This window comes from Pundamilia nyererei, unplaced genomic scaffold (genome assembly GCF_000239375.1).
Source record: "Pundamilia nyererei isolate P.nyererei 1_Seehausen unplaced genomic scaffold, PunNye1.0 scaffold00036, whole genome shotgun sequence".
Lineage (NCBI taxonomy): Eukaryota > Metazoa > Chordata > Actinopteri > Cichliformes > Cichlidae > Pundamilia > Pundamilia nyererei.
In genome coordinates this window covers 308758-322226 of record NW_005187437.1, presented here as the reverse complement: position 1 = coordinate 322226, position 13469 = coordinate 308758, and the positions used below count along the sequence as shown (strand labels likewise).

The 13469-nt window shown below is 39.9% G+C and overlaps 1 protein-coding gene across 1 annotated transcript in view; it reads left to right on the top strand.

Annotated features, from left to right (window-relative positions):
* The window catches only part of large1 (LARGE xylosyl- and glucuronyltransferase 1), a 57969-nt gene that overhangs the window by 9402 nt on the left and 35098 nt on the right, over window positions 1–13469 (top strand). The window contains exons 2-3 of the mRNA XM_013910146.1: window positions 7892–8078; window positions 11435–11733. Of these exons, the coding sequence (XP_013765600.1) occupies window positions 7973–8078; window positions 11435–11733 (405 nt within the window). The 5' untranslated portion in view covers window positions 7892–7972. The remainder of the gene's footprint in view (window positions 1–7891; window positions 8079–11434; window positions 11734–13469) is intronic.

Here is a 13469-nt window from a genome sequence, read left to right as displayed (position 1 = left end):
CCACCCGGCACACAATGCACCCGACCCCTATGGCGCCTCCTGCGGGTGGTGGGCCCTAACCCTAGCAACAACATCTTCAGCATAATGCATTAACAATAGATTGTAATCCATAACATTATAGCTTGAAAATTAGCCATTCACTTGAAACCTGGAACTGTTTCACTGGTAAGAACATGGTCAACATTTCACTTTGTCAACATCAATTTACATGTAATTTCTATGAATATCAATAGTAGAAATAAATATTTAAAGAAATAATGTACACTTTTAAAAACAATTTTAAACAGTCCATCTCCTACGCCTTAGTGTTGGGGTTTGGCTTGCAAACTCTGCCAGATCGTGCAATGTAAGCCTTTTTTGTACAATATCTGGAAGTTGTACATTAATGTACTACACAAATGAGTATGTCTCTGATGAGGTTGTTGGCAAAACCTGCAACTGCCTGCCTTATTTTTCAAGTCCACATAAGACTTTGTTTCATCATGGTCATTGGTTTCTGGTGTTAAACTTATGCCTTTCTATAGTTATATTTGAGGAATACACAGTTTGTGGAATTTGCATTTGAGACATTGCACGGCTGCGGAATTTTGGACTGTTTGCAGTCTAAGAAGAAGAGAAGAGGGAAAACCGTAGTACAAGGAGTTACAATAATCCAATCTGGAGGTCACAAAAGCGTGAATAAGCTTCTCCAGGTCCTCATGTGGAACATAATGCCTAGCCTTAGAGATAAGGTGCAGTTGGTGGAAGCTAGATCTCACTACAGCAGACACTTGCTTATTGAGTTCGAGCGAGCTATGCAGCAGTACACCCAAGTTACTGACATAGTCACAGGAAGAGCTAGCAAAGGAACCCAGGGCAGCACAGAGTTGGGCACGAGGGATTTTATGTCATCAAGGTGCTGAGAAAACTTTCACTTTAGCATTTTGTTGGCAGCTCTTTAGCACACGACCACACCACAACTTCTGACACCATGTTTGATGTTTAGTAAAGACGCTGGGTTCATGATTCCTTATCAGCTTTTACAGTGTATAACTGTGGAGACATTACATGCAAGAAGCTTCTTGACTCTGGGGGGGGAACCTGGTCCTGTATTAGCCTTTTTTCTTTTTTTTCTTTTTTTCACTGCATGCATGCGCAGTGCACTATTCGCTTCAAACAGGTATGGGAAACCCTCATTACTCAACAACACTAGTCAGATGTTCTACAGTTAGATTTAGTTCAGTCAGCTGTTTAAATAAGAACAGCATATTTTTACATCAGGGATATGATGGGTGAAACATTCTATTTAAAATATGCTGACAGCTCTCAAAGTAAGACTTTAAAATTAAATAAGCTTCATAACTGAACTGTTCTAACTTTATTTACTGCCAAACTGATTTGTTCAGGAACAAATAAAACACTGAAATAAATAAGGTTTACTTTATTAAATTAAATTACCTAAGTGACTTGTGTCATGTTTAACCTGAGTAGCGAAAGACCACGGGGGTTTCAAAACGATGTGCTGGGAATCAAGTGTTCTCGCCGGCTCTAAGCTGGTGGGGTAACAGACATCTCCAAAACTGTTGGAGCACTTCTGCAAATGTGTGATGTCTTGATAGCAGATATTTGAAGTTTACACAGCTATATTCTTGCCGTAAAATATCTTAAAAGTTTATTTTGTTACACAGAGAGTAATATTTGAAACTTCTTAGCCGCTCTCCTCCACCATTGCCGCGTTTGCGTTTTGGATGAAATGCATTCTGGGATATTTGGCTGCACCAGGTCCACAAGTCACCACCGATGCATGCTCGATAGAATTGGAGGAGCAAGAACACATCCGGGAATTTTGAGCATACTTGGCTTGATGTGTACTTTAAATTGGGACAGTACTTGGTCTGCAACTGATGACATATAACAAGTGCATGAGAACACAAGTACACACAAATACGCACTTTGAGAAAGGCCTCGGTCTCCCTTCCATGTTCCAGGCCACTTGTCAACTAATTGGCATTCCACCAATGCACAGTGTCATTTACACTGGGCAATGCGAAGATTTTGGAGGGCTGCACAGGTGCAAAACATCTCTCCATAAGCAAATACTTCCACAAACAAACACAACTGTGGTAGCATATATTTGACATGACTGTAGGCATATAAATTGATTATTAATGGAATATATAAAATGTAAGTAAATGAGAAAAAAATACAGTATAAATAATCATTTTGAAGGCCGTGTCACCACATATTAAATAATTTTTGTAATGGTCAATATTTTAACTTTGTAACTCTGTTATTAACTAAACTTTTAAATTATTTATTGTTTTCTTATATCTTAATTCAAAGGTAAAAATATAATATTTTTAGAATGACCATACAGCTGTGTGTATAAATGCATGAACAACCACTGGCTATGATTCGGATCATTTTCTGAGCATAAGATCAGGAGGATGTTTCAGCTTCATTAAGTGCTTCTGCACAAAATCCTGTCAGTAAATTCACCTTTGAGGATTGGGTATTCAGATGTTAACAGTAAATGAGTCAAAAACCTTAAGCTCATCAGGCAACAATCGATATCGCCTTTTGTCCCAGAATGCATAATGTTTCAAGATTATGCCTGTTTGTCTTTATAAATAAACATGGAAGCTGCCTCTTAAATGAAGTATGTTGGATCAGCAAACGAGCCTCTTCTGGTCACTGCTTCATTGATTTTCTCATTCTGGGCTGCCAGCACTAAACAAAAACATTCACTGAATAAACAAGAAATTCTTTTCTTCTTGCATCATGATATGTGCTTATACTTTTCATATTAACAGTGGACTTTGGAGACAATGCATTATGGTCCATGTCCAGGCTCACACAGTATATGAGGGTTTACAGCATATTATATTTTGACATGTTCATCTTCTTAAAGTCAGATTTCAAATGTTAGTTTCAGTTCTGACTCTTAATGTCGATATGCTAGGTTTCTACTTCATATCACTACACCCCTTTGGTAATCAAAATAATAATATTTACCCCCATTAATGGAAATAAAGTTTAGAATCACACAGCTTTACAGAGGAAACAGACGCAGTTACTTCAAGCTAAAACACTATCTGGAAAAAACATTTTGATGCATGCTCAATCACCCAGGAAATTAAATCCCAAAAGGTTAATTCTATTCATTTTATTATACTCATGGCCATTGATCAATGATCAGTGGTCTTTGATCAGTGGTTGTTGATCAATGGTCATGACATTTTACATATTAATGACCAAGAAACTGACCTCACAGCCCATTGTTCATTAACTGGGTTAGTTTCAGTCGCTGTGCAAAGGTACTGTTTATAAGGTTGGGGAAACCCACAGTCAGCTGAGACTGAAGAAGTCACTTAGATAAGTGGTGAACCATTTTTCCACTGAAAATGCTATGTCCAGTTGAATAGATTCAACCTTTTGGGCTCTGACAGGAAGAGGTCTGGCGCACCCAAAGCCACAACTAAATCAAAGGACAAGTTTCTGAGAGTTAACAGCTTGTATGATAGGTGGCTCACAAAAAAAACAGCTTTAAGCACAACTTAATAGTGGTCGTAGTAAGAAAATCTCAGTTTCAACTGTGAAGAGAAGACCTCGAGCTGCAGGTTTGACAGGACGAGTTGCAGCAAGAAAGCCGTTGCTAAGACGTCAGAATAAGGCAAAGTGGCTTGCCTGGACCATGAAACAACACCAATGGACTACTGAAGACTGGAAGAAGGTATTATGGAGTGATGAATCAAGTTTTGAAATTTCTGGTTCATCACGCATAATCTTTGTACGCCTTCGAGCAGGTAAAAGGATGGTTCTACAGTGTGTGACATCAACTGTCAAACATGGAGGAGGAAGTGTGATGGTCTGGGGCTGTTTGCTGGATCCCGGGATGACTTTTTCCAATAATAGTGTAAAGGCTTTTTCTATATTTCTTTTTTTTCTGTTTTCTCAAAACAAAGTACAAAAAATATACAGTTAAAATAGACAGTGGACAATGCTGAGTCATGTGATAACTCCACCCTTAAAAAAAGAGTAGGTTTTACATGTCACAGTTTCTGATACTGTGAGAAACTCCCCATCAAGGCTTATTCCCAATTACATTTCAAGAGCAAGATCTATTTTGGGGACTGTGCGTGTGTGATCTTATTAGTTGTTTTAATTTTTGCTGGAGAGTGTTGGAGAAAGTTTCTCTAAAAACACATTTTAGGAAATAGTCAACAAATTGAGAAAGTGATAAATTGGTGGATCTCTACTATAAACCATAATGACAAGAAATAGATGTAATTTATTGTAGCAGTAATGCAAACTGGTCTTCTCACAGAATTAAAGAATTTAAGAGCCAATCAATCAAAACTTGGTTTCCCAAGCATTGACCTTATCTATGTCATGTCTATCTGTCAGTGCTGCATATAATCAATTAGCCACAACAAGAAAAAACAAAAGAGCTTAATGACATTAATCGGTTCTTTGCAATACTCTGCTAGGAAAATTCGACCCAGAGAGGTCTTATTGTACAAGACACTGAATCCATGGATCTGCTAAGTGCTAAACGCCTAGGACACTATACAGTACTTTTGGACTTGAGGATCTCATAGGTGATTAGACAGCACAAGGTTTCAGTGTTGTGGCTGATTAGTGTATGTCTCTTCCTGTAAATCTACAATGGGGGAAGTAAGTTATCTGATCCAGTGCTGAATGTGGTTCAGTGCTGACTGTTTCCACAGTCTCTGTTTCCACCTCTGTGCTTCATTGTGGCGATGGAGTTCTTTGGGTCATATTAAGCATTTCTCTTCCTCTAAATACAGTGTTGATGTTCATGCCAACAGAGCTCGGCTTTAGTTTGATGTGACCACAGCACGTTCTCCCAAGCCTTCTCTTAATCATTCTAACGTTCACTGAAAAACTTAAATTTGGCCTGTTTATTTCTTGATCCAAGGTGACCTTGTGGTTCCTACAAGATGATTCAAAAGATTGTAACATGTTATCAAAGATGTTCTTGGTGACTGTGGACCCAGCTGGTTTCAGATCATTACCAAGCGTCTTTTGTGTAGTTTTGAGCTGATCCACCACATTTCTCAAGATTATTCTCACCCCATGAACAAGATGTTGCATGGAGCTCCAGACCAGCGGTGATTGATGGTTATTTCGTATGTCTTCCATTGTACCAACGGTGGTCATATTTTCACAGAGCTTCTTGCTGATGGTCTTCTAGCCCATTCCAGCCTCGTACAGCTCTACAGTCTTGCTTTGAAACTGATTCTGTGGGCAGGTGTATTTTATACCCATATACAAGTTGCAATCAAGAGTAGCTGAAATAGATTAATTGATTATAATTTGTGTGCCACATGGAGACAGCCAACCTTTGGAGCCACAGTTTCTTGTAGGAGATCAAATACTTATTTCACTCTACTATATGCAAACCAATAGTTTTTTCTGGATTTTTAGTTGATATTCTCTCTCTCGCTGTCAAAATGAAACCACCATAAAAATGAGACACTGTTTGTTTCTTAGTAAGTGAAGGAAAATACAGAGGTATGCTATTTTCCTTCTCCAGTGTTGTGTTCCTGCTTTTTCAAAACAATGCTTTTTTTCTGCCTGCTTTTTCCCCCACATAATTTCCTTATAGATTATTAAAGTGTTCTGACTCTGAGGCTGATCCCTGCATAGCTGGATTTGTTCACTCTGTCCTCTGACATCTGACTTGGATGTGGTAATAAATTTCTTCAGTGTAGCATTTGTAATGTAAATTACAGGATCTAGTGGAGTTATTATCATACAAGGGTCAAATGCTAAGGACCTAATAAAATGATTCATAGCCTGCCTGTCAGAATTTTGTGGAGACACTTGGTTAAGTCTCCCCAGCCACTCCACTTTACTCTGCACTCTTTACTTTGCTCAGGCCATATGTTTAAAAAAAAAGAAAAAGGACAAAAAAAACAGATTTGGTAATACTTTTCATTTTAAACTCTGCCTGCTTTACATCGTTTTACCGGGTGACACTATGATACTATATTGCTTCCCTAACTACAAATGTAGTTATAATGGAAAAAGGATTTTTCAAATAATATTATATAATTGTACTTCTAACCTCTGTGCTCTACATCAAACTAACATATGTCCAATTACCATCCATCCATCTTCTTCCGCTTATCTGGACCGGGTCTTGGGGCCAGCAGCCTAAGCAGAGAAACCTAGTGTACCCTCTTCCCAGTCACCTCCTCCAGCTTGTCCGGGGGAACACCAAGGCGTTCCCAGGCCAGCCGAGAGATATAATCCCTCCTGCGTGTCCTGGGTCTGCCCCGGGGCCTCCTCCCAGTGGGACATGCCTGGAATACCTCACCCAGGAGCCGCCCTGGGGGCATCTTTATCAGATGCCCGAACCCCCTCAACGATCTCCTTTCGATGTGGAGGAGCAGCGCCTCTACTCAGAGCCCCTCATGGATGGCTAAACTTCTGACCCTATCTCTAAGGGAGAGACCAGCCACCCTTCGGAGGAAGACCATTTCTGCCGCTTGTATCCACAGTCTCGTTCCTTCGTTCACTACCCACAGCTTGTAACAATAGGTGAGGGTAGGGAAGAGGATCGACCGGTAAATTGAGCTTTTACACTCAGCTCTCTCCTCTTCACCACGATGGACCGGTACAGCATCTGCCTTACTGCAGCCGCAGGACCAATAAATCTATCAATATCCTGCTCCCTTCTCATGTCACTTGTGAAAAAGACTCTGAGATACTTAAACTCCTCCACTTGGGGCTGGAACTTGTCCCTGACCCAGAGCTTGCACTCTGCCCACTTCCAGCTGAGGTCAATGGCCTCAGATTTGGAGGTGCTGATTCTCATTCCCATCGCTTCAAACTCTTCCCCGAATAGTTCCAGTGCGAGCTGGTGGCCATCACCTGATGAATCCAAGTCCTGGTGGCACGTGCACTTATGGACACTTATGTTTGAACACGATGTTCGTTGTGGACAGACTGTGGTAAATTGCTTTAGGTCATAAAGCCACATAGTGTGTGACTGCCTGATGTGTTATGTGATATTTAATAACATGAAAGTTGTCAGACTTCATTTCTGAAGGTGTGATTTAAGTTTTAGATGAACAGTTTGACTGAATAATTTTGTCTGATGTTTTTTATTTTAACTTGTTTTGTGTTTGTTTTTGTTGTTGTTGTTTTTTTGTCAAAAAGTCTTTCAAAAAATATTCAGCTAAACAGCTAAATGTTTGGATCTGACATTTGCAATTGTATACAATAAATGGATGCAGTTTTCACTTTGTTATGTAGTGCTATAAATTGAATTGAACCAAACTGAATTGAAAGTAGAAATGTTAGCCACTTGCCCAACCTGTGCTTCCTAACAAGGCAATGATACATTTCATTGCCAATTATTGTCATGATTGACTTCTACTCTCAGGCAGTCATATACTGCAGGCTTGGTCAGAACCATTTGTTTGCTTGGGAACAGGTTGGGTATTCTAACCCAGATTTTTACCTGTTCCTCATCCTACACAATATAGCTTTGGTGCTGTAAGTAAACGTTGCAGCATGTAAGGAGGAAAGTGACAGGCCACCACGCATTCTTCGCTCATTTAAAATTTAGTATGCAGATGTCACATCTCCACCAAGTGGCATTTGTGTATCATACACACTTGGATGAAATTCTAACGGAGCAGATTGCATGGCTTTTAGGGTGTCCTATCTTCTCCAAGAGTCCATGTTATCTAGAAATTCCTTAGTTGTCGTGTATGTCACCTTCTTCTGAAGCTGAATGAGTAAACCTGCTCAAACATCATCAGCGTCAGGAATCAAAAAATAATCATTATAATAATCAATCTATGTAGACTGTGAAATGTGTGCTTCTTCTCTAACCTCTTTTTTTTTTTTTGTCCTGGTCTCTCCTCTCCCTCAGTGCTATGACTCAGCCTGGACAGCAGCTCTTACCTACATAGAGGTCACTTTACCTCTCTTTCTATCTGCTTTGGTCCAGAGGATGCTGGGAATGTGTCGCGGGCGCCGGAAGTTCCTGGTGGCCTCCCTCGCCCTGCTCTTCATCCCAGCACTTACGTGGCTTTACCTGTCAGTCGGGAGCTTTCAAGGTAAGGACAATAAGTATTGGCACAGTTGTTTGCAACTTTTATGGCTTTAAATTATTTAGGTTTCTGTGGGGGTTTTTTGACCATTTTGAAACAGTCTAACAATAATGAAAACACTAATTAGAAATGAATACATAAACACATAAAACAAGAACAAGAAGAGCCTATAGAGTTCTTCTTGGAAAAGCAAACTGTGTTTGGTACATTATCACATTCAGATCATAATTCTGATTGCAAAAGCTACCAGACAGGACAGGATTTTTTTTAAAAAGTGATGCAAGACTGGGAAACTTTCTCCTGTTCTAACTGTTTTAAAATTAAAAAATTCATGATAAAAGGTTGTTTTTTTTCAACATTTTATTTTTGACTTTATTCTTTTCTAAATTTAACACATCGTTAAGTTTTTAAATATTACAGATAAATATTACCTATTTTGAAAAATCTGTTTGAGCTGATTAAATGTTAACAAAATGCTGGACTGGTTCTCATATAGTCCTTTTCTAATCTGAGCACTTAAATTGCTTTTATACGACTTGCCTCATTCGCCCATTTATGCAAGCAGTGTTTCTATATTTTTTCTATCGAACAGTCACATACATTTAATGCATCATAGGGCAACTCTAGGTTAGTGTCTTGCCCAAGGATATTTGGCATGAAGACTGGAGCAGCCAGGGATCAAACCACCAACCTGCTCTACCCCCTTAGCTACAGCCATCCATAGTAAAGATAAAAGTTTAGGTTGCTGGGATTAAAATAAGGAACAGTACTGTCATACTTTTCAGTTCATGTCATGCCTTAATATTAAAGCCCGAGGCTTATCCCAGAAAGTGTGAAGATACAAATTTCCTGTAGACAAAGTGACCTTTCTCTCCCAACTTTCTTCCTGAGGTGGTATGTTAATGAATTACTGAGGCCTGTCTAAAGTTGATTACTTCCTCCAGACAATAATGTCCAAAAGTTCTTGGAGCCATTTTAATCACTTTGACTCACAGGATTGAAATGCTGCAGTAGTGCCATTATTAATTATGATTAAATTGGCAATTTTGACTTGGGGTCACAGTCACTGGAGAGCATATATGTGTATACACTCCCATAATGGAATAGTCACCAAGGTCTGCAAAGTAATTATTAGATTTGGCAGTAATTCCTGGTGGTGGGATGCAGTTCCTGGGAGTGTGATAAGCTGTGACAGGGCCTGGCTGCAGGTTAAGCCTGGATGTGTGAGACAGGACCGATGTGCTACTACTGGCTCAAATTCAGTTTTACATTTTGACTCTATCACTACCTCTCAGTTCAGTTCATTTTATTTGTTTTATTGGCTTGATCATATTCATAATATTGCCAAAGCAATGCGTTTTATACATTTTGAAACTATGATCCTTGGACTGATCCCATTTGAACTGGTTTGTGAACAAAGCATGAATCCAGTAGTTATGTGGCTCTTTAAAATGTCTTACATACATCATGTTTTACATACATCAATGTTTATTTGTAAAGACGCTTTTATGCAGGTTGGTACAATTCTTCACAGGTGACTCTTAAGCTGATAAGCAAAATGTAATAAGACAAAACAAGTAGTGGTAAGCAATTTAAAAGGAAAATGTAACACGCCATAGAAATAAAGTAAACTGTAAAGAAGCCCCCAAAAAGTTTTTAAAATAAATAGATTTCTAATCAATTTTTAAAGGTTTTTAAGCAAATCTGAGACCAGAAGTTTTGGTCTAAGCTGAAATCCTAAACTGACTAATGTTTGTAATTCAATTTTATTAGGTTTAAATTTCTTTTTTACTATAGATTAAATTTGTTGTTATTCTAAAAATCTAATCTTGTTAATCACATACTGTATATCTATTTTGTGAGATGGAATAAATATATATATATATAATAATAATAATATATAATATAATAAATATATGTTCCAAGTATTTCATTCCTTTACAATTCCATTCTGGGAAGTTAATCATATTAGAAGTCGAATGCCTTTTATTGTGACTATACAGATGTACAATGAGATAAAGAGGATCTCCTACTCGGTGCAGACATGTGGGGAAAGGGGGGGCAGTTTCTGCAGCACTACATATGAACAGTATTCAAAAATATAAAATGTATAAATATACAAATTGGGGGGAAAAATATTAAGACAGGGGTGTCAAAAATGCAGCCCATGGGCCACATCTGGCACGCGATGCAATGTGGCCTGTGAGAACATTTCATATGTCAGTTATTAATTAAGAAACTATATACAAAGTGCCCTTGACTGGCAGAGATGCAGTAATGTCTTTATGTAGCACAGAGCCATGGCTCAATGTCTGATTTCTAAATGAGTCTCACAGGTCTGAATGTGCACTTAAAACCATTTATAATTTGATCTGCTGCTCACTGGCCTCCTGAGAATGCAGACTTCAACATTGTTGAAGCAGTGTGGGATCATCTTGACAGAGAATGGAAGAAAAGACAGAAACATCCAAAGAAGAGCTTTAAAAGAAGCCTGGAGAACTATTTGTGACCGACATTGTAATTTAACCTGAAAAACTTTGTTGTTTGTTGTTTTCACTGTAGAGGATGTGCAAAAGGGTGCAGCTAACTACGGTATTGTACATTAGATGGAGGAGTTGTACAGGGAGATGGCCACAGCGAGGAATGATTTCCTGTGTTGTTCAGTGGTGCATTATGGGTAATCTCAGTCTCTCACTGAACATGCTCCTGTGACTGGCCACCAGGTAATGGAGTGGGTGGGAGGTATTGTCCAGCATTGTCCTTGTCTTGGACAACATCCGCCCCTCTGACACCACCTTAAGGGAGCTCCATCCCCACAGCATTACTGGTCTTGAGGTTCAGTGTATTGAGTCTTTTGGCGTCTGAGAGCCTCAACCAGCTGCTCCAGCGAGCAACAGCATAGAGAATGGTACTGGCCACACAGACTCATAAAAAATTCTCAGAAATGAAAGAAAGTTTTCCAACAAAGTTCAGGTTGTGCTGAAGAATGAAGATGGTCGTACCACTCCTGAATCAAGCCTAAAACTGCACTATGTAGCACAGCACTATATGTTTCTGTTGTACCATTCCAGATTAATAAGATGTGTCCATGGGTATGAGCCATGGATAGGAATAAATAATAGCTGTAGCTCTAGCCTTATACACTTGACGCACCTCTTTTTGGACAAGCTACTTACCTGCTTCAATTTAGATTTGTTTTTGTGCAGTGACGTTTCATATCAGTGGTTTCTCTGTATAGAAAACCCACACTGGGGCTGGTCAGTGTGGGTTTTTCTATTAGTATTCAACTTCATATATATTGGCCACTGACACTGATGTTCTTAATCATGTTAAATTAGTTTCTCCCTGTTATAATTCCACAGTGAAGCCCCTCCCTCTTTCTCCATTGGAAGCCCTGTCATCCACCCCGGTGGGCGGAGCCGGTGAACGACAGGCCTTAGAGTTGCGGGTTCGGGTGGTGGAGGAAGAGAACCGGGCGCTGCGCCGAGAACTTAGCCGTCCACCTAGGAGCCCATCTGCACAGCTTCCGAGCAATAATCACCGTGGCAACCAAAGCCGAACACATTCAGAGGAAGGCACAGGTGACAATGAGAGCCAGAAAGCTGTTACAGTGGGTAATAGCTCAGACTGTGTCCGACACCCAGTGGTGGATAAGTGCGAGGTGAGATATGTTTAATTTTGTCCTAGCAGGTTCCACAAGCAGGTTTTCTAATACCACAGTGTTCCACCCACAATAGACCATTCAAAGTTTCTGCTTCTACAGGATGCCTTTAGGCATATTTTATCCTACTCTTCTAGTTAATTGCTGGCCTCCTCAACGAGATATGACTCTGTGACGTGGCTTGGTAATGTAAGCTTTAATATATCCATGTTGTGTTTGACACAGTATCAGTGTCCTGCCATGAATCATAACGTACTGTGATCCACAGATTCAAGAGCCCTCAAATCAGTTATGCTGAATCACATATTTCCCTCAATATCCTTTGTATGTGACAGAAGCCAATTGGGTGAGGGGTCTTTTGCCCACCTATTCTGGTTTTGCCCCACTCTTAACCGCATTCTGGTCTGCAGTGTTTCAGTGGTTTTCTGGATAATTTTTCTGTAACATTGCAATAACATTGCAAATCAAAATCTGGCAATATTTAGATGCTCCTCAGAGTCACGTCAGCTGGCGCTCTATATTCAGATGGCTGTGCACCTTGGGATGGAGGTGGCAAATAAACTCATCCTACTGACTTGGAAGTCAGCTACCCAACCAAGTTTTGAACACTGGCTCAATGAGATGTCTGTTCTACAACTGAAAAAGCTTCAACTAAATACAGTTGGTACTAGAGACAAATTTGGGAGGATGTGGTGGCCTTTATTGGCTGAGTGTAACATCAATCTGCGCTTATAAGAGCACTTTATGTCAACTCATTTTATGTCAGCTTTTTCTGTAGAGTGATTTGCTAATTCATTTGTTTATCCGAGGGTTCCTACTGTGACTATAACCTCTGTTTCTGTACCTTTTCTTCTTGTTGAACTTTCTCATGGTCTGGCAGCCGACATATTTGTCTGTTTCTTGTTTGAACTGTTTTTAATTAATTTTTTTATTTATATTCTCTACTAAACTGCTAAATAAGATATTGCTAAAAAATAGGCTTCAAATCATAAAAGCTCACCTCAATGACAAGAAGAGGACTTTCAGAATGGGCAACAGAGGTGAGAATGGTTCAGGCACTACTGAAGGACAAGGTCATAGAGGGTAAGGACGACTCCAGGAGAAAGCTGGAGTGGAAACTCCAGCAGAACAGCATGAGAGAGGCGTGACATGGCATGAATCACCTAATTCAGGCCCATCCAACAGCAGAGGAGCTGGGGACAATGAGGACAGAGCCAACGAGCTGAATGTGTTCTTCAACAGATTCAACACTGCAGTGAATGCTCACTCCCCTACTGACTTACCTGTAGTCAGCCTGCGATCCACAGCCACGCCACTCTCTCTACACCAGTGGTTCTTAACCTGGGTTCGATCGAACCCTAGGGGTCAGGGGTTCAGCAGAGCCGTGACATGCACGGCTCATTTTGTGTACCAATAAAAAAACATATCCATGTCTTGAATTTGAAAAAAATCATATTTTATTTTTCACTAAAGAGGGGTTCAGTGAATGCGCATATGAAACTGGTGGGGTTCGGTACCTCCAACAAGGTTAAGAACCACTGCTCTACACATTGCACCATAGCTTCCTGTAAAAGTCCTGACACTCCTCCCCCAGGTATTACTTTCAGCCAGGTTCAGAGACAAATGAGAAGACTCCCCTTAGACAAGTCTGTTGGACCAGACGGGGTGAGTCCTCGTGTCCTCAAGGCCTGTGCCCTCCAGTGTTGTGGAGTCTTTCATAAATGAGTCAGAGTCGT